We start from the raw sequence: 21,729 nt of genomic DNA on the forward strand, positions 1-21,729 counted from the left end.
TTTTTTTTTTTTTTTTTTTTTTTTGTTATTGCGAACTTTGTTGCTTCATGAACTTGGTCATTCGTATTTTATTGATGATCTTGGCAAAGGTTGATTATTGCTGATTTTTGTCGCTCAAAGTTAGATTATTGCGAAATTACCCTCAAAATAGAGATGCGATGTTTTTGTTATTTACAGGGCATATTTTGTAGTGCAGGACGTCTCCTGGCTTACTCTAGATATGTTGCTCCCCAAAACGTTTTGAGTAGACAAGACGGACTTGTTGTACTGTTTTAGGTGCGGTACGCGTGACCGGCTTACCCTGTGGGTGCTGCAGGAATTGCGTGTGTTCGAGTCGGGGTCTCGGCTTACTCACTCCGCTTCCTGCTAGCTTTTTGCGAGTCTGGGCTCGGCTTATAAATCTTTACCAAAGTAAGGATGTGGATTATTTCACCACTGCACCCATGCGGAGCGCTTGCGAGTATGGACTCGGCTTTCAATCTTTACAAAAGTAAAGTTTGTGGATTATTTCACCACTGCATTCATGCGGAACGCGTTTAAAATCGAACACCTGGCCAGGGCGACGATGTGCAAGATAATCGTCAGCAATGCAGCATTGCCTGAAAACTCATTGGCTGCGGCTCTTGCGTCTGGCTTATCCCGTAAGTACTTAGAGATAATCATATCCACAAGAATGTTAAAGCAAGAGCTCGATATTGTCGAGCGTGTTCTCTTTTTTTTTTTTTTTTTTTTTNCATGAGAGGTTCTCGTAGCACCAAGTATGACAAGTATGGCTCATTGATGCGTTATAGTGAATGTGCGGAGGTTTGCCGGCGGTCCAGTCTGGTGGGTGCGCGTACAATGGCGAGATGGCGAGATGGATGATCTGTCGATGCGTCGACTTTGATGTTTGTCCAATCTGGCGTCAATGGATGATGGCGAGATGTCGAGATGGATGATGCGTCGATGCATCGAAACCATGGCTGGCTTGAGATTCTGGCATGTAGGCGTGTTGCGCGGTCATGTCTCGCAAGGCACAGAGATGGCGAGATCGAAGGTGTGTTCGCGAGATGCTATCGAGGGTGGTAGGAGAATCGCACAAAATGTCTTGCTGGCTTGTTGGGCGCCGATGCGCAGAAGATGACGTGTGATGTTGGAGGACGAGTTGGTTGTGGCGTGAATTCATGGAACGGCGACGGGTGACGTATGATGACGTACTCGATAATTGTTGTGCTTGTTGTTCTGGGCTCGAGAGTGGTGAGGTCGAGCGAGAAATGCGAGCTCGAGAATACAAGATCGAGAGTGGCAAAATCGAGAGTGCGAGATTGAGCGAGAGGTTGGAGCCCAAGAGTGCGAGATCGAGCGAGAGTTGCAAGCTCAAGAGTGCGAGATCGAGCGAGAGTTACGAGCTCAAAAGTGCGAGATCGAGCGAGAGTTGCGAGCTCAAGAGTGCGAGATCGAGCGAGAGTTGCGAGCTCAAGAGTGCGAGATCGAGCGAGAGTTGCAAGCTCAAGAGTGCGAGATCGAGCGAGAGTTGCAAGCTCAAGAGTGCGAGATCGAGCGAGAGTTGCGAGATCGAGCGAGAGTTACGACCTTAAGAGTGCGAGATCGAGCGAGAGTTGTGAGCTCAAGAGTGCGAGATCGAGCGAGAGTTGCGAGCTCAATCGAATGTGCGAGATCATGAGTGGCGAGCTCTATCAAGAGTTACGAGATAGAGGGTTGCGAGCTCAAGCGAGAGTTGCGAGATCGAGACTTTTGCGTACGAGATCGTGGTGAGATCGAGACCTTTGCGTATGAGATCGAGACTTTTGCGTATGAGATTGTGGCGAGATCGAGACTTTTGCGTACGAGATTGTGGCTAGATCGTGACTTTTGCATATGAGATCGTGGCTAGATCGAGACTTTTGCGTACGAGATCGTGGCTAGATCGAAACTTTTGCGTAAGAGATCGTGGTGAGATCGAGACTTTTGCGTACGAGATCGCGGCTAGATCGAGACTTTTGCGTATGAGATCGTGGCGAGATCTATCGAGAATTTTGCGTACGATATCATGGCGAGATGAAGACTTTTGCGTACGAGATCGTGGCTAGATCGAGACTTTTGCAAACGAGATCGTGGCGAGATCGAAACTTTTGCGTACGAGATCGTGGCTAGATCGAGAAGATGGCGAGGTCGCCGAGTACGGGACATGTTGTGATGTCAGCAAGCTCGCGTTCGCGTATGATTGTTTGCGTATGGGCATGGTGGATACGAGGATATTGGTGTGATTGCTTGCTGCGAGTGAAGAGTGCTCGTGTAGGCGTGCTTATCGTGGAGAGTACTCGGCGAGCTTGGGACTTGGTGTACTCGTCGCTGCGGGTTGCGAGGTGATGTCGGTGGGTTCTCGATGGTAGGGGAACAGTGTTCGGGACGCAGAGGAGGGCGCGCTGATGACGGATGCATGGGAGTGGTGGTACGCAAGACGTCGGGCAGTGCGCGGTATGCAGGACGCAGGACGCCGGGCCGTGCGCGTTGACAGGTGTTGGGCGCGCGATGTGCGGCAATTACGTATACGATTGTGTGAGATGGTTAGGGCGATGCGCGTAGTGCTTACGGCTATGTGATTGATTGAGGCGATGCCACCAGCTACACGATTAAGGAGCGTAGCGCCTATGGCTATGCTGTTGATGGACGGAGCGCCTATGGCTCCGCGATTAGGGAGAGTAGCGCCTACGGCTACACCATTGGAGGACGGAACGCCTACGGCACCGCCATTGGTGAATGTGGTGCCTATGGCTACACGATCTCCTGGAACAGTGCCTTCCGTGGTGTGCTTGTTCGGGATGGTGACTCTGGCAGTGTTCAGTTCTTCGCCTTCGACTGCGGCTGCTTTGGTCCTATCGGCGCCTTAGGATTGGTTCGTCGTAGCACAGGTGCGCCCCCAAATGGTTGGCCTAGGAGACACGACGCGAGCTGCAGGAGAGCGCGGCGCGGAAGAGTCGACGCCTTCGTTGCTGGAGAGACGGTGTGAGACATTCTTTTGGTTTTCCGAAAACGCTTTCGTCTTCAAATTCTTTTCGTCAAAGAAAGGATTCCGTCTAGCCCCACAGTGGGCGCCAAATTGTTGATGTACGAAATCGACAATGTAAATAATACGAATATTAGTGGGGATAAATCGGAACTGATCTTTTTATTAACGTAGAATTGAAGGTGAGAGTTTACGGAAAATACAATCGAAGATCTAAACGCAATTAATACGAGAATAAATGCTTTTTTCTCTCTGATTGCCAAGATTTCGGATCTTGTGCCTGATAGTGATCTCTGGTATTTATAATAGACCATTGACCTAAGAATCCTTTTGCAAATGATGATTTTGGCCCTGCAACCAAATGGGCTGATTTTTTGACTTAAAACCTTAAAATCTGGTGTATTTTCAGTTTGGACCTTCCCAAATGTTGGGGCAAAGCCAATATCCAACACATTTGTTGTAAATATTGTAATCCAACGAATAATGCTTGCTAAAACACTTTCTGCTAATGTCATTTTCAAAGAACGCAAAGTATAGAATTCAGATTGTTATAATTGGTACGACTTGTCCACTTCAGGAATAGAAGAACTTGGGTTTTAGCTTGGTAACATTTGTGACCATTCTCTCCTTTATGTACTAAATCACTTTTTTTTTTGACTAACTCAGTCTCTCATTTCTATACTAAAAAGCATATTGTTTTTTATTCTTGGTATTTGAATCATCATTTTCAATAAGAAATAAGTTAACAACATACGTTTAAAAAAAAAACAAAGATACAGAAGCAACAATAAATCACTCCACGTGGCCGTCAGAGATACATATTTACTGGTGAAAGACTAATTCAGAAGTAGAAAAAAAAAGTAAGTAATAAACAGAACACAGAAGCAAAATCCAAGCAACATTTATTTTTGTCGACAAAACAAGCCAAGAAACATTCAATGTTGGTTTTGTCTAATTAACCAGGTCTACACTACCCATATCCATACGATTACCCGACTGTATGTCGTACTCACATGTGTACGTATCAGTTTCTATCTATAATTATCTTATCTATATTTCAAAATACGATTTTATAAGACATTATTTAATTGGAAACCATAGTGGCTAGCAAATTACCATCAATTTTAAATTAGAAACTCAAATTGTGTGAAACATCTCATTCTTCTTTAATACACCAAACCATTTTCTTCATTCTTTACTTACCGGTCAGGTCAACAATTCTACCATTCCCCATATTGTTAATGTCTCTTTTGATCATTATTAAAAGAATAATAATGTTTCTTCAATAATTCTCGAATTTGAACATTTTTATCCATGCATAATTTTGCTGAATATATTAAAAAAAAATATGTAAAAAAACGAAATAATTTATTTGCTTCTTGTAGCAGTAAAACAAGTCAAAGCAACGTCTGTTTTCTATTGTTTGTCAGTTAGCTATTTTATCTACTACAATATGTTATGCCTTTCTGAACAAAAACATTTAAATAACATAATAAAAAATATCCATTGTGCAATTTTATTTGTCCAATTAGTGGACGACACGTATACAAAATACATATCTCTTTTCATTATTTCACTTGTATATATATATATATATATATATATATATATATATATATATATACTACTTTCGTATCCAACGTCTGGTGAACCAACCAGTCAGAAAACTCAAAAGTCAATTTTGAATACATCTTTTAAGTTTTGGTCATGCATTCATATATATACATGGAATAAATTGAACTAAATTACACAACTCTACTTATGTCAACTGTCGCAAAAACATTAAGATCGCATGTATACATGCATATTTGCAAAATCTGTGGTCCCATTCCATTTTAAATCACCATCAATCGAAATAGTTTATGAGAGTAGATATATATATCTTCTTCTTATATGTTAACAACCCTTCAAAGTTGTAAATTATTATATTTTACTCTGTTTATCAAAGAGAGAGGTCTAACACAAGTTTTCATCTCCGGGAATTGATGGATGGATCAATTAATATTCCGACAGAGAAATCTGCCGGAGCTGATAAAAGGGAGCTTCAAGGGCTGCTTAAGGAAGCGGTTCAATCTGTGGAGTGGACTTATAGTCTGTTCTGGCAATTTTGTCCGCAACAACGGTTCGTTTCTTATTTATTTCATCCATCTCTCACAACACAACCATAATATCTATATTTCAATATTTTTAGGGTATTGGTGTGGGGGAATGGATACTATAACGGTGCAATAAAGACGAGAAAGACAACTCAACCAGCGGAGGTGACGGCAGAAGAGGCTGCACTAGAGAGGAGCCAACAGCTGAGGGAGCTTTACGAGACGCTTTTAGCGGGAGAGTCAACATCGGAAGCGAGAGCATGCACCGCATTATCGCCAGAGGATTTGACGGAGACTGAATGGTTTTATCTAATGTGTGTCTCTTTCTCTTTCTCTCCTCCTTCAGGGTACATAACTTTCTCTCTACTCTAGTTTCTTAATTTGGTCATATTTTTCTTCTGTAAGTGAAGACAAAAATAGTATTGTGTGTTAAATGCAATCACAAAATATTGTGTTGACATTAAAGAGAAACTGAGGAGGTTGAGTTACTTTAATAAGAAAAGGAATGTGAGTTAATGAAAACGTCATATGTACACACACACACTCCATTTTGATGAACATAATTAGGACCGTTGAGATTCTCATTGTTTGGTGTGATTGATTATCTAAAGTAGAAGCATGAATATATATTACATAAATGCATAACAAAATGGGTTAGTTATGGGTATACTTAATGCTTTCCTCTATGTGGTAAAAATATAAATGTGAGAAGTAGTAATTTTTGTAGGATGCCAGGAAAAGCGTATGCGAGGAGGAAGCATGTATGGCTAAGTGGTGCAAATGAGGTTGACAGTAAAACTTTTTGTAGGGCTATTCTCGCTAAGGTAAATAAATTTTATTTTTATCCATTCAACAACTATACTATATGTGTACACTAACAGTACGCAACTATCGACGTCTATACGACTATACCTATATATATTTAATAATACACCTTTATATATTATCTCAAATTAATGATTTTTTCTTGTTGTTTTTGGGATGTTCCTTTTACGTCGGTCAATATAATACTTAAGAGTGCCAAAATTCAGGTAAAAATTTTCTTTATTATTTAACTCATTTTAGTATCATTTACACATTTATTTTGTATTCTGATGAAAAATGTAATTTGACAAAACGCAGACAGTGGTTTGTATTCCCATGCTTAATGGTGTTGTGGAACTTGGCACAACGAAGAAGGTATAATAGTGTTTATGTACCTCTCTCTTTATTATTCCCTTGTTAATGAGATATATAAAAAAATGTAAAAATAGCGTATATAACTATATTATAATTACATATGGGGTAACATATATATAATAATCTTAAATTGTGCATAAGTTTTGTTTGAAAAAGCCTAGCTAGATATAATGATGTTAAAATATGGAAGGGATAATTAAGGTTGGTGGATCATGGATGCATGATTTGTTATATTTGTGTGTGAAGGTAAAAGAAGATGTAGAGTTTGTTGAGCTAATAAAGAGTTTCTTCATTGGCTACTCTAATTCGATCCCAAAGCCTGCTCTTTCTGAACACTCCACCTACGAAGTGCATGAAGAAGTTGAAGAAGAAGAAGAGGAAGAAGAAGAAGAAGAAGAAGAGATGACAATGTCAGGGGAGATGAGGCTTGGCTCTCCTGATGATGACGACGTCTCCAATCAAAATCTACGCTCTGATCTTCATATAGAATCAACCCACACGTTAGGTATATATATACCTTTAAGCAACTTATATATTTTTATTCTTTGCTGTATCTAACACTCTTATCATCTGTATGTTATATAGATACACACATGGACATGATGAACTTAATGGAGGAAGGTGGAATTTACTCTCAGACAGTAACAACACTTCTCATGTCGCATCCCACGAGTCTTCTTTCAGATTCAGTTTCCACATCTTCTTACGTCCAATCATCTTTTTCCACGTGGAGGGCTGAGAATGTCAAAGACCATCAGCGAGTGGAGTCGCAATGGATGCTCAAACACATGATCTTGAGAGTTCCTTTCCTCCATGACAACACTAAAGATAAGAGTCTTCCTCGGGAAGACCTGAACCACGTAGTGGCAGAGCGACGAAGGAGAGAGAAGTTGAACGAGAAATTTACAACGTTGAGATCAATGGTTCCATTTATGACCAAGATGGATAAAGTATCAATCCTTGGAGACACTATCGAGTACGTAAATCATCTTAGAAAGAGAGTACACGAGCTTGAGACTACTCATCACGATAAACAACATAAGCGCACACGTACTTGTAAGAGAAAAACATCGGAGGAGGTGGAGGTTTCCATCATAGAGAGCGACGTTTTGTTAGAGATGAGATGTGAGTACCGAGATGGTTTGTTGCTTGACATTCTTCAGGTTCTTCATGATCTTGGTATAGAGACTACCTCGGTTCATACCGCGGTGAACGACGGTGATTTCGAGGCGGAGATAAGGGCAAAAGTAAGAGGGAAGAAAGCAAGCATCGTTGAGGTCAAAAGAGCCATCCACCAAGTCATTATACATAATTAATACTAGTCTATAGATCCTAACTTTTCGTTGATGTCAACTCTAGATAAGGATAACTAAACGTATTTTTGTTTTAGCCTCACGTATCTTGCAATATGATCAGTTACTTACATATATAGGCCCCGTTGTTCCGAGTAGGAGTACGGAAGCAACATATAAATGCAAATGTACTAGATGTCATGTTGTTCGTTTGTCCAATTTAATATTTTATATGAATGCTGTATTTGGATGCAGTTTCAGTTGCAACCAAAACATCGTATTTGGATGGATACAAGTAGATCAGTTCCTTTGCAGTTTTAATTCAAATTTGACAAAATATTACCGTCGAAAAAATTATTTAAATGTAAACAAGTCTGTGCCAAAATTCGTCCACTTATAAGGCTGCTTAATATTGGACTGGCCCCATTCGATTATTTGATTTCGATATGAACTGCACGTAGAGTTTAGAAATCAAACCGGATTCAATCAACGTTAACTTCATTTATTAACCAAAGTTATCTACTTGGACCAAAACTGATAGTCAGGGTCAAGATAAACCAAGGTCAATCCGGTTTTAATTTCAGAACTAAATAATACCGGTTTAAACTAAAATTAGATTCAAAATCGATTTTGTTTTAAAATTCAAGCAAGCTGAACCAAAAACTAAATCAATGAGAAAGAAAGACTCACGTATCTAATGAGATTAGTGATGATCATCCAATGTCTTTTTTGAAGTTGATGATAATTGACAAATTAAACCAACCTTAAAGATTAACAAACCGAGTATGATAAACAAAAAACAAGGAGAAGTAAAAGAAGTGAGAAACTACCAAAAAAAATAGTTTGAAGGTAAGATGAAAGCTTAGCAATTTGGTTAGAAAAACAGATACTATCAGAAAATAAGAGGATTTTGCCCATAAAAAAAAAAGAAAAAGCTCAGAAAATAGGAGGAGAAAAGGTGACAACTTAGTTTTGCTCATCAGTTGGGCAGCAAATGACACTTAAGTGTATCTGTTATGGATCCGAATGGTAACAGCGGATTTGGTTGTACAGTACAAACGATTTGATAGTGCAGTACGGTTGAACTGCAGTACGTGCGGGACAAATGTATTTGCGGAACAAGTGCGGTTAATGCAAAATAAGCGGTATAAAATAATGTTTGATACTTTTATTGGTAAAAAATCTATTTGCGGTACGGATTTGGTATTATTTTATTAATAACTAATATAATTATATATATATCATAAATAAACATTAAAGACAAATATTTCATATTAATATATTTATAGATGTAAATTTTTTCTTTATTGTTAGTGAAATTGTATTTTCATTTATTATTTATGAAATTTAAAACCCAAAATTTATTCTAAATTAATCATGTAAACTTTTGTTCATTAAATTAACAAAAATAGTGAAAAGATACATTTAAAAAGTAAATGATTTATGAATTATTTTAACAATTTAAATTAAGAAACATGTTTAAAATAGAGACATTTTTTGAAATATAATATGTTGGTTATTGTTCCTTTTATTAATCATAAATTTGGTGCGTTTTTAGAAATAATCCGCTGGGTATTTGGTGGTGTGATAAACAAAGGAGGTCAATTGTGTATTATTATGGTTTAAAAAACGCAAATGAGTTGTTTTTGTTATAAATAATTGTTTGATTTTGTGGTGAATTGGGATACTGATAGAGAGAAATTTTATACCCGCATAAAGATTGGGATACTGAGTAAAAGAGAGATGAGAGAGAGAGAGAGAGATTTTACTTCTTCTATAATTGAAGTTTTTGTAAGTTATATGTGTATGTTACAATGATCAAATTCGATCGTTTATAGAGGTAAAAAACTAAGTTACTATGTGTGCATAGTGACGATGGGCTCCACACAAAATAATAATAAATGCATAATATTATACACATGCGTATCATTTGTTGACATTGTATACGTCTTCTTTTTCTGATTTTCACAACACTTCCCTTGGAGACCAGTGTCACTATGTCTCTTGCATAATGTCTTCTGTTGCCTCATTAAAAATATTTCTAGGAAAAACCCAGTGGGAAAAACCTTAGTAAGGTAAAAAGAGTACAACTTCGCAAGCTCCCCCTCGACTGATCAGGATTGCATCTTACAACTCTTGTTGACGACGGATTCCAATGTTGTGGACATGTTTCCTGAACATAGTCGTGGGTAATGACTTTGTGAAGAGATCTGCAGAATTCTCGGATGATCGAACATATCTTACTTCAATGTCTTTATTCTTCACGAGTTCTTAGGTGTATGAAAAGAACTTTGGAGGGATATGTTTGGTTCTATCACTTTTGATATACCTTTCCTTTGTTTGGGCAACACATGCAACATTGTCTTCATATAAGATAGTTGGCTCTATATCCCCTCAAATTCCCCTTTCAAATAGTTTGTTGCTTTCTGTATTTCATGTTGAGTCTCGATTATATTAAGATCATCAACATATACCGCGATTATCCCAAATCTGAAGTTTGTTTTCTTGATTAAAACACATGGGCATATAGGATCATTCATATATCCTTCTTTTGTTAAATGCTCACTGAGACAATTATACCACATACGTCTAGACTGATTTAACCCATATAATGATTTTTGCAACTTTATTGCACATAACTCTTTAGATTTAGCTTTTAATGCTTCTGGCATATTAAATCCATAAAGAACTCTCATATAGATATCAGTATCTAATGATCCATATAATTATGGTGTAACAACATCCATGAGATGCATTTCTAGATTTTCGCCAGCTGCTAGACTCATTAGAAATCTAAATGTTATTGCATCCATAACGAAGGAATATGTTTCCTCATAATCAATCCCGAGTCTTTGAAAAAATCCTTGAGCTACAAGGTGAGCTTTATATCTCGTAATTTCATTTTTCTCATTTTGTTTTCTAACAAATACCCAATTGTATCCAACCGGTCTCACATTTTCAGCTGTGAGTACAATAGGTCTGAATACATTTCGTTTATTAAGCGAGTCAAGTTTGACTTGTATTGCATCTTTCCATTTTGTCCAATCATGTCTCTTTTGACATTCATATACAGACTTTAGTTTCGGATCCTCACTTTCCTCATCTATTTCCCTTGAAACAAGGTACGAAAAAGTGTCATCAGTATCATCGATTTTATTTCGATTCCATATCTTTCCATTATGGATATAGTTGATAGAAATATCATGATTATCTTCAAGCTCATGATGCTCAATACTTTCATTAGACTCATGATTCGTTTCTTCCAAAATGCTTTATGCTATTTTGGGCATATCATGCTTTTCAACTTCCTTTCGTTTTCTAGGATTTTTATCCTTAGAACCAACTGGCCTACCACGCTTCAAGCATGTTCTAGACTCTCGTGTATCATTTGCTTTTCCACGTTCCTGTGGTATTTCAATTCTAGAAGGAACATTTGCAGCTGGTATATCTGATTTAATTACCGTTTTGGTATCAACAAATGCATCAGGAAGTTGATTCGCTGCATATGCATGATTCGTCGAACTTCTATTCCAGACTGCTTGGTAGGAGGATCAAGGTGTAGCAAAGATGGTACACACCATTTGATATCTTTTCCTACTTGTTTATTTTCTCCCCTAGAACCGAGAAAACTTTCTCATCAAAATGACAATCGGCAAAACGTGCCATAATGACAACACCATTCTGTGGTTCTAGGTATCTTATAATTGATGGAGAATCACAACCAATACATATACCCAACCTTCTTTGTGGTCTCATATTTGTATGTTGTGGAGGTGCTATAGGCACATATACCGCACAACCAGAAGTCCTTAGATGGGATATATTTGGTTCTCGACCAAATGCTACTTGCAAAGGGGAATACTTATGATATGCACTTGGTCTTATCCGAATAAGTGCTTTTGCATGCAAGATGGCATGTCCCCATACAGAGGTTGGAAGTTTTGATCTCATGATCAATGGTATTGCAATCAATTGCAAACGTTTAATTTAATGATTCAGCCATACCATTTTTTGTATGAACATGGGCTACAGTATGTTCAACTTCAATTCCCGTTACCATGCAATAATCATTAAATACTTGGGATGTGAATTCACCCGCGTTGTCTAGTCTAACTCTTTTAATAGTATAATCAGAGAACTGAGTTAGAAATCTCGCAAATGCTAAATTTCGAGATGACAATAGACAAACATGTGACCATCTGCTAGATGCATCAATCAACACCATACAATAGTGGAATGGTCCACATGGTGGATGTAACGGTCCATATATATCGCCTTGAATTCGTTCAAGGAACTTTGGTGATTCTTTATCAATTTTGGTTGGCGATGGTCTTATGATCAATTTTCCAAGAGAACACGCTTTACATGTCATTTTATTCCCCTGATATATCTCATTAATTTTAATTGAATAACCATGTGAGCTCACTATAATTTTTTCGCATTATTGTAGTGCCTGGGTGACCAAGGCGATCATGCCACAATGTGAAATCTTCTGGATTTCTTTTGATCACAAGATGCGATTCTATTGCATCTATATAAGTATGATGCAAACCAAAAGGAAGTTCTGAAATTTTTCTAACACATGCCTTTTTCCAAATTTATTTGAAGTTATATACATACACTTCTTTCCATTCTCAGTGGTAGACTGAGTTTCATATCCTTGAAGGTATATGTCTTTGAAACTCAACAAATTGCTTTTAGAATTTGGAGAATATAAGGCATTCTTTATGGAAATCTTTGTTCCATTAGGTAATACAAAATTAGCTTTGCCACTTCCTTCAATCAAGTCTGTAATAAACATAAACATTAAAAATATAAGTAAATTTCATTTATAGAGAAACATATAATGATTATACATTATCTTATTTTATGAAACAACATTATTTTTTAAAACAACTGAAATACATAATACTTATATAATGGCATTACTGGAGACTATTAGTCTCACTACAAGCATTTCAGTTATCCGCATGAGCGGTCTCGTCGAAATCGTCCACAAAGTTAGATGCATCGAGGTACGATGTACCCTCAAAATGCTCCGTGAGGTTCACTTCTTTCCCTTTTCCCTTTTGGGACTCTTTGAACAATTTGCAAAGATGTTCAGGGGTTCGACATACATGGGCCCAATGCCATTTAGATCCACATCGATAACAGATGTTCTCACGCTTCTGTGCCCAGTAGAATAACATATAAAGTATAATGACATATCTATTTTAAATATATAATTATAATCCACCATATCGTGATCGTGCTAATAACGTGTTATAAATAAGTGTTTGATTTTGTGGTGAATATAATAAATAATATAGAGAAATTTTATACCCGCAGAAAGATTGGGATACTGAGTAAAAGAGAGATGAGAGAGAGATTTTACTTCTTTTGTAATTGAAGTTTTTGTAAGTTATATTCATATGTTACAATGATCGAATTTGATCATTTCTATAGAGGTAAAAAGGTAAGTTACTATGTGTGTATAGTGACAGTAGGCTCCACAAAAAATAGTAATAAACGCATAACGTTATACACATGCGCATCATTTGTTGACATTGTATACGTCTTCTTTTTCTGATTTTCACAACATTTTTAACTTTTTTGGAAAATTGCACACTATTGAAAGAAAACTATGATTGGTAATAATAACTAGTGTTTTACTTTTATGTATTGAAATACATACTTTACCATGCTTCCAATCAGAGCCTGAATGTCTCTATGACAGCTATTGATGAGTAAAAAAGCACAGAAAAATATATGTAGTAAATATGTGACTTATTATTATGTTATTAAATTTTGTTTCTCATTTTGAAATATTGGAAGAGTGGCCACAAGCAGATACTATAGGATTAAGGTAAATTAAATGTGTGGCGTGTGTTTCAGATTTTATAACGTTAGATTAATGCCACCAGTTCCAGGATGGTAGTTGGACTGCATTTATGGAAAACACCATGCATAAATTAAGCTCCTGCATATACCTTTGAACCTACGTATGTTATATGTCTGCATATACCTTTGAACCTAAATAGATGTAACTACATATTTAGGGTCTGAGTAGTAACATCAGATATGGTTGTACAGTACAAATAATTTGATAGTGCGGTATGGTTGAACTGCGGTACGAGCGGGAAAAATATATTTGCGGGAAAAGTGCGGTTAATGCAAAACAAGCGGTGTAAAATAATGTTTTATTGGTAAAAAATCTATTTGCGGTGCGGATTTGATACTATTTTATTAATAACTAGTATAATAATATATTATAAATAAACATTAAAAAAATATATCATACTAATATATTTACAGATGTAAATATTTTCTTTATTGTTAGTGAAATTGTATTTTCATTTATTTTTTATGAACTTTAAAACCCAAAATTTATTTTGAATTAATCATGTAAATTTTTGTTCATATATTTAAAAAGTAAATGATTTATGAATGATTTTAACAATTTAAATTAAGAAACATGTTTAAAATAGAGACATATTTAAAATATAATATGTTGACTATTGCTCCTTTTATTAATCATCAATTAAATAAATACTTTTTTTACTGTATTTGGTGTGTTTTTGGAAACAATCTGTTGGATATTTGGTGGTGTGATAAACAAAGGCGGTCCATTGTGTATTATCATGGTTTAAAAAACGCAAATGAGTTGTTTTCACTTTTTTGGAAAAACGCACACTATTGGAATAAAACTATGATTGGTAACATTAACTAGTGTTTTGCTTTGATGTATTAAAACTAGGTTTACACCCGCGGTACACTGCGGGACTAAATTATAAGTTATTGTATTTCAAATAATAATTTTTAATTTATTTAGTTTTCAAATTCCCAATTAATTAACTTTTATCTAATTAGTTTATAATTTTGTTTAGAATGTTTTTTCTTCTTCTTATGTTTTATACAATTTATAACCTAATTACATTAAATTTGTTATTAGATAGAATATAAAATTTTAAAACGCTTAGTTTTGTTTTCTATAATTAAACAGACGTATATGCCTATATTGTATGTTAATGTATATTTTTATGTGTATACAATTTTTTTTTTTGAATATTAAGAATGTATTGTAGTATGTGTAATATTTTGTAGTTCATATACTAAACAATTTATAAGTTAATTTTCCAAACTATGACTACAAATCTATAGTATATGAAATAAATTAATAATTTTGGTGTAGTTCTATAGTCCAAACCCGTCATGCTAGGCGGATTACACAACATGTTCAAAGATTTTTAATCTGCAAAAACTCATCATACGAAACCTGTGAAAGTAAAATATAGTATGTGAGGCTAAAAGTCACTTTTTATCAAATCAGTTTTTCAAACTTTTAAAGAAAAATACATTTTCATTCATCTCTTTATAAAATAAGGAAATAAATTTTTTATACATTTACAATTATGTTTGTTACCTTTTAAAACACTTAGTTTCTATAAAAAAATCGAATACAAGCAGAATTAATTTGTTTATTAAATTAATTATTTAATGTCAATGGCATGCCTGTAAATAAGTGCCAACTTCACGATTTATTTTATAAATGTCTCCAAAAATGTATATATAGATATATATATATATATATATAGATATGCACTTTAACATGCTTCCAATCAGAGCATGAATGTCCCTATGACAACTAATGATGAGTAAAAAAACACAGAAAAATATATATAACAAATATGTGACTTATTGTTATGTTATTAAATTTGTTTGTCATTTTGAAATATTGGAAGAGTGGCCAAAAGCTAATACTATAGGATTAAGGTAAATTAAATGTATGGTATGTGTTTCAGATTTCATAACGTTAGATTAATGCCACCAGTTCCAGGATGGTAGTTAGGCTGCATTTATGGAAAACGCCCATGCATAAATTAAGCTCCTGCATAAACCTTTGAACCTACGTATGTTAGCATATATCTTTGAACCTAAATAGACGTAACTACATATTTAGGGTCTGAGTGGTAACAGCGGATTTGGTTGTGCATTACAAATAATTTGATAGTGCGGTATGGTTGAACTGCGGTACGTGCGGGACAAAGATATTTGCGGGAAAAGTGCGGTTAATGCAAAATAAGTTGTGTAAAATAATGTTTTACTGGTAAAAAATCTATTTGCAGTGCAGATTTGGTATTATTTTATTAATAACTAGTATAGTTATATATTATAAATATATATTATAAACAAACATTAAAAACAAATATATCATATTAATATATTTACAGATGTAAATATTTTCTTTATTGTTAGTGAAATTGTATTTTCATTTGTTATTTATGAACTTTTAAACCCAAAATTTATTTTAAAATAATCATGTAAATTTTTATTCATTAAAGTAACAAAATAGTGAAAAGATACATTTAAAAGTAAATGATTTATGAATGATTTTAACAATTTAAATTAAGAAACATGTTTAAAATAGAGACATTTTTAAAAATATAATATGTTGATTATTGTTCTTTTTATTAATCATAAATTAAATCAATATTTTTTTACTGTATTTGGTGCGTTTTTGAAAACAATCTGCTGGGTATTTGGTGGTGTTATAAACAAAGGCGGTCCATTGTGTATTATCATTGGTTAGAAAACGCAATTGAGTTGTTTTCACTTTTTTGGAAAAACGCACACTATTAGAAGAAAACTATGATTGATAACACTAACTAGTGTTTTGCCTTTTTGTATTGAAATACGCACTTTAATACGCACTTTACCATGGTTCCAATCAGAGCCTACGAATATATGACACTAAGAACCAGTTTTCATAAGGAATTTGATCGAATAGAAGCTTGATCTCATTTAACAAAAAAATAAGTTATATTTTACGATAAGAAAAGTTGTATATAAGGTTGAAGTTATTAAACCATAATCATCAATAAACATTATATGAAAATAATGCTTGATTATAATAATTAGTAGGAATTTTTTTTTGGGTAGGTTTCATCATCTCTTCTTTGGAGAGGCAACCTATTTTTAGTATGCCGATTACTTCAGACAGATCCAATTGATAATTTAATAAGACACTCCCTAAACATTATCTATTCTAAAAATTTTAGTTTACAAGATGTCTAACAAATTTCATATAGTAAAAACGGCTATATTTCAAAAAATCTTTGCAAATTAATTATGAGAAGTCCATTAAACTGTTTTAGGTTTTTAACATGACTTGAAACATTATAAAATATTCATTTAGTAAAACATTCCTTAAAATTTCTTTTGTCAGTATTGCAAAAAAAAAAAAAAACTAGATTTTTAATGATATGTATAACATTTATTCAGAAAAGTATATATATTTAACTATAGATTTATAAACATCTTATATCTAACCTTTTACAGGTTTGTAAATTCTCCTCTTCTCTCTGTTAAATATATTTTTCTTTCGTTATTAACTCAAAGATTGGTAAACAAATTTGATACAAACTTTAATGAATAAGATATTTAACAAAAGAAAAAAAAAAACCCCAAAAACAAAGAAAAGGTAATCAGAAAAAAAAAAAAACAAACCTTTGTTTGTTTGAGTCTCTCGCCGTTTCGTATAAAGTGAGAAAGTACCCTTCTCTCTTGCCCAAATTCCTCTTTTTCATAATCCAATCAATCTTCGTCTTTTACAGAGACGAATCGACGAATCCGTCATCATCGCCGACGGAATCGTGGCGGCTGTGTAATATTTATATTAATAGGCGAAAACCCAATTCGAAAGAGATGGGGAAGAAGAGAAAATCTACAGCGACGAGCCTCGATGAGGTAGATCGGACTGTTTACGCTTCCTTTCGCACCGCCGCGAACTCTTTATCTCAGCTTTATACTCAGTCTATGAATCACCAGAAACTATCTTTTCAAGCCGGTGAACGCCATGGTCTGGTATGTTGATGATTCTTTTAACCCCTTTTACCCTCTTTCTCTCTCTGTTTGTGTGTGACTGTGTTCCTCTGTTCCAAGTTTTGATTTTTATCTACTAGGGTACAATTTGATTTGATTCGATTGTTTAATTTCATCATTTCTACCTAATCTGTTTGGTGCTCCATGTAACCTTATGTGTTGCGTTCTGCTTTTGGTGTTTCTTGTTCATTTTCTTATGACTTCTTGAGTTCAATTGGAACACTTTGGGAAAAGATTTCATCTTTGCGTCTTCTGGACTTGTGTTAGTACATAAAGATTTGTCCTTTTTCTCATTTTTGTTGATTCATTGCCAATGAAGTCAATGCATCTTTCTTTCTTTCTAGTTTCCATGGTTTCTAGGTGTGATGTTTTATGTAGCTATATCGTTAAACAAAGAATGATTCAGATTTTGTAAACCAGTGTTTTTGATTGCTTCTTTGTGTTCTTCTTTTGGTTTCTCTAAGTCTCTTTAGCTTCCCTTAAGCCTTACCAAAGCCATTGTGCTTTATCTGTTAGCCTCTTTTTTTTATCAAGTTGAGTCTCCTTCCAATATCTTTCCTTTATGTGATGTGTTCTGTCTAAACATTTAGAACTGTTATTTAGAATATGAGACAAAAGAAAATAAAGGCTATGAAGCTTGAAGATGGATATGGAACAAGAATAGTTTCTCTGGAGCCTTGTTTCCAACTTACAATGCGTTTCCATCTTTTTCACCTTGCGTCAGAACATCCCATCCTTGTCTAGCTCCCTAATTACTTCCAACTATTTCTTAGTTACTTGAATTGAACAGTAGTCTTCTCGTGTCTCTTTGTTCTTTTCCTACATTACAGGTCTGATTATAAAGATAACAATTGTCAGAACATCCCATCGTTGTCTAGCTCTCCCATTTGTTTCAACTCTAGCGCTACTTCTTAGTTACTTGAATTGAACAGTAGTCTGATAGGGTTAGCAGTTTCTTGTCTATGGTCTCTTTCATTATATTGAGTGTGATTGTATTCGTCTCTTCTTAAGATGTTGACGACTAGAGTAATATTGTGTTGTCTGCTTTTGTCTTTCTTTGGTGTACTGAAATTTCTACTTGATATGGGGATAGTTGAGTAGTTATGTAAAACCTGTACTTGGAAGATGACATACTGCATAAGATAGTTATGTGAAATATAGGTTATGGCTAAAGAGAAGCATATAAGTTATATGCACCCTTAACCCAAGCTTTGTGTTGCATATTTTAGGAAAAACTGTACCAATGGATATGGAGACAACAAGAAGCAGGGTCAAGAGTGACACCTATGGATATAGTTAATTATATTCAGGTTCATATGACTCCTATATATATATCTACTTTAATCTGCAATTCTGGCAAATTTTGTTTCCTGTTCTTGATTGAGTGTCTGGTTTCCCCAATGCAGAGTGAGCTCGAATGCTGCACAGAGGAGCCCCCAATGTCCCCAAGAGCACCGACACCGCTGCCAACAATGCATATCACACATTCTGGGCTCATGGCCTCTTCAGGAACCTCTTGCCCAATAGCTGCTCCAGTGGTTCGGTCTGAGCAATGTGAGAACCAGGCCAAGAACTCGGTTTTCTCAAACGCCCTTTCAAGCCCAATACGGCGTAGTCTTCAGAACTACCAAATTCCGCAGGGAGGCTACACATCTGGCGGAGCCAGAAGCAGTGAACTGAACAGGGGATCTAACTCTCCAGGTTCTATTGATTCTTCAATGGATATGCATGCAGAATAAGAACTGTGATCATAATACACTCTTGTTTAATGATGTTTGATCTATATACAAAAACTCGGTTTGATTCTTCATAATGTAACAATTGATTCTTATCGTGGAGGTGGTTTGTGTTGGTAATTTGGTTAGAGTTTCTAAAAATGTCACATGTAAATCATTGTGTCTGTTTAACTCTGTAACTTTTCATGTGTTAAACTACTTATGACCAACTTGCAAATGGTTGTTGTCATAACTTTGACCTATGCGTAAAGGATAGATAATTTTGCGGCTTGTATCCAACAAGGAGAAAGCAAAAATTACCAAGTACTCTTCTTAGAAGAACCACCAAAACATAGGATCATTACGATATTGGATGTTAATGATGAGAAATGCAAAGTACTGCACTTAACTGAAGACCTAGATGCCATTATTATTATTGTAATGTAAAAAATGTTCAGACCCTAAAAGCAAGATCAAGATCAACTATATGTTGTTTACTCTGTCGTCGAAATTCGAATATGGAATCATGAAAAAGCAAGAACATATTTTCCTGCCTCTCGACTTTTTTTACAAACCGTAAAATGAATTCAATGGATTTTTCATTCTTCTACTCCCAACTACAATACTACTTCCTCTTATCATGTACTGACATCAGTAATCAGACTTTCTTCTTCTTCTTCTTCTTCTCCTTGTGATGTTCCCTCATTCGCTTTCTCTTGCTCTGATGGTCATGTCCAGCTTCATGATCTTCATCAACAGCTACAGCAGCTTCACCTTCTTTACTACCTGAAACTTCAACAGCTCCACCTTCTTTACTACCCGAAACTTCAACAGCTTCACCTTGGACAGCTTGATGATCATTCCCACCAAGGCCGTGTTGATTATTTCCACCAAAGCCACCACCGTCACCACCAGCCACTTCAACTCCAACAGAACCCGGAACCCAGTAATATACACGATTCTCAATCACTTCATTATCGTAATGAAGACTTGCCCTCGACCATTCATTGATAAGATTGATCAGATGGTTCAGTCGTGGAACCGATAGCCGACAATTAACCCTCACAAACTGTTGAATCTCAGCGTCCATTGCTGCTATCTTCAATCTTCAAAATGAAACTATACAAATCGAAGACAACAGCTAAGTGCCAAATAAGTTTCATAATTAGTGGACAGATTGACTAATACTATAGACTCAAGAAGGCTTTTCACCTAAAGAAACTTCAACAATGAAGTAACACATACACATTGAATCTTCTTCAAAGTATCTATAACCTATTTGCCTAAAACCAAAAAGCCTTCATGACTCAGAAAAAACGATTCCACAGGAAAATATAAGAGACAACAGCTTAGGCATCATCCGGCTAAATCAAAAAACTATCTGAAGATCTTCAACAAGTATTCTAACAATTTGCATAAAAAACAGAAATTCTCACAATAAATTTCAATTTCAAATGTTAATTATCTCACAACAAATCTTACCCAAAGATTTTGATTCGAATTAGAGAGTTCTGGCGAGTCAAAAGACTCATAACGCACCTTCTTTGGAAAAGTAAGAATCGACTGGAGTCTCTACACGACACAGAATCGTCTAAGAAGAAGCAAGACTCGCGGCGAAGCACCACCGTCGTCGAAGAAACAAGAATCAAGGCGAAGAACCACGGAACCGTCTCAGATTTTGGATTCGATCAGACTCTAGAAATCGGAGATCCCATCAGAGCGACCGGTTAGAGAAATCAATTTGGGCGATTTGGCAATTTATAATTATTTAATATCCAATGAAATATTGACAGATGGACTTTCGCGTCCTTTTTTTCAATTTTGCAAACGGAATTGTTTTAAAGCTAAACGAGAAAAAAAAAAAAATTTGGTTGTTATAACAAGACCTTTAGGGAATTGTTCTCTTGTATTATTCATTTCTTCTATATGATACAACATATATATAGGGATACATATTAGTGTTTAGGATTTATACTAATAGGCCTCCTTAGATGACCACTATAAAAATGTAGTCCCAAATGCGCATGTGAGATGCTGCCTCGTTAAAAACCTTACCAGAAAAATCCAGTGGAAAAAACCATGGTTAAGGAAAAAAGAGTGCAGCGCGCTTTTACTCCCCCTCATGAGTACATCACTTGAAATCTTCGAGATGATTGATCCAATATGATGAAATAGCTTCTTAAAAGTAGTGGTTGGAAACGCCTTGGAAAATGGTTCGCCAAATCTTCACTTGAACGAATCTGTAGTAAACGTGTATCGCCATTCTTCTATTGGTCATGGATCTCGCAATTGACTGATCTTTATCATTATCTTTGTTTCTCACAATCTCATCAATGTATTTCAAAGACTTTGAAGATGATAGTCTTTCACCATTGGAATCATAATATTCCTTTTTAGGTGTTTATCTTTCGCGTGTTCTTTGTTGTCTCGTTAAAAACCTTTCAAGGAAAAACCCATTGGGATAAAAACCATGATAAGGGAAAAAGAGTACAACCACGCACATGATCATATATCTCCCCCTGAAAGCATCATCTTCAGGTTATGTATTATGATCATATATATTAACTTTCTGAACTGTTATAAACAACGCTTTTAGGTAC

The 21,729-nt window shown here is 35.4% G+C and overlaps 3 protein-coding genes across 4 annotated transcripts; 2 read left to right on the plus strand and 1 right to left on the minus strand.

Annotated features, from left to right (window-relative positions):
- LOC104707270 (transcription factor TT8) lies at positions 4,756–7,688 on the plus strand. Its single transcript, XM_010423586.2, has 7 exons — positions 4,756–5,108; positions 5,178–5,429; positions 5,810–5,906; positions 6,099–6,113; positions 6,205–6,261; positions 6,508–6,766; positions 6,847–7,688. The coding sequence occupies exons 1-7, from the start codon at positions 4,972–4,974 to the stop codon at positions 7,575–7,577; spliced, it is 1,548 nt and encodes a 515-aa protein (XP_010421888.1). The 5' UTR covers positions 4,756–4,971; the 3' UTR covers positions 7,578–7,688.
- On the plus strand, positions 17,033–19,270 carry LOC104707271. Its single transcript, XM_010423587.1, has 3 exons — positions 17,033–17,396; positions 18,644–18,724; positions 18,821–19,270. The coding sequence occupies exons 1-3, from the start codon at positions 17,238–17,240 to the stop codon at positions 19,151–19,153; spliced, it is 573 nt and encodes a 190-aa protein (XP_010421889.1). The 5' UTR covers positions 17,033–17,237; the 3' UTR covers positions 19,154–19,270.
- LOC104707273 lies at positions 19,544–20,931 on the minus strand. 2 transcript variants are annotated; one of them, XM_010423588.1, is made up of 2 exons: positions 20,669–20,931; positions 19,544–20,248 (listed from the first exon to the last, which is right to left on the minus strand). In XM_010423588.1, exon 2 carries the CDS (start codon positions 20,217–20,219, stop codon positions 19,788–19,790), a length of 432 nt encoding a protein of 143 aa, XP_010421890.1. In that variant the 5' UTR covers positions 20,220–20,248; positions 20,669–20,931; the 3' UTR covers positions 19,544–19,787. The 2 variants fall into 2 exon arrangements, with proteins under 2 accessions (XP_010421890.1, XP_010421891.1); XM_010423589.1 differs by having other exon boundaries at positions 20,612–20,677.

The sequence above is a fragment of the Camelina sativa genome, chromosome 8 (assembly GCF_000633955.1).
Source record: "Camelina sativa cultivar DH55 chromosome 8, Cs, whole genome shotgun sequence".
Classification (NCBI taxonomy): domain Eukaryota; kingdom Viridiplantae; phylum Streptophyta; class Magnoliopsida; order Brassicales; family Brassicaceae; genus Camelina; species Camelina sativa.

What these genes read in the sequence shown, in the direction of transcription:
- LOC104707270 (XM_010423586.2), top strand. Translation starts at nt 4,972, where the DNA reads ATGGATGGATCAATTAATATTCCGACAGAGAAATCTGCCGGAGCTGAT. An exon ending in AACTTGGCACAACGAAGAAG is followed by an intron (nt 6,262 to 6,507) that starts GTATAATAGTGT and finishes TTGTGTGTGAAG; the next exon opens with GTAAAAGAAGATGTAGAGTT. An exon ending in AGAATCAACCCACACGTTAG is followed by an intron (nt 6,767 to 6,846) that starts GTATATATATAC and finishes TATGTTATATAG; the next exon opens with ATACACACATGGACATGATG.
- LOC104707271 (XM_010423587.1), top strand. Translation starts at nt 17,238, where the DNA reads ATGGGGAAGAAGAGAAAATCTACAGCGACGAGCCTCGATGAGGTAGAT. An exon ending in CCGGTGAACGCCATGGTCTG is followed by an intron (nt 17,397 to 18,643) that starts GTATGTTGATGA and finishes TGCATATTTTAG; the next exon opens with GAAAAACTGTACCAATGGAT. An exon ending in ATATAGTTAATTATATTCAG is followed by an intron (nt 18,725 to 18,820) that starts GTTCATATGACT and finishes TCCCCAATGCAG; the next exon opens with AGTGAGCTCGAATGCTGCAC.
- LOC104707273 (XM_010423588.1), bottom strand. Translation starts at nt 20,219, where the DNA reads ATGGACGCTGAGATTCAACAGTTTGTGAGGGTTAATTGTCGGCTATCG.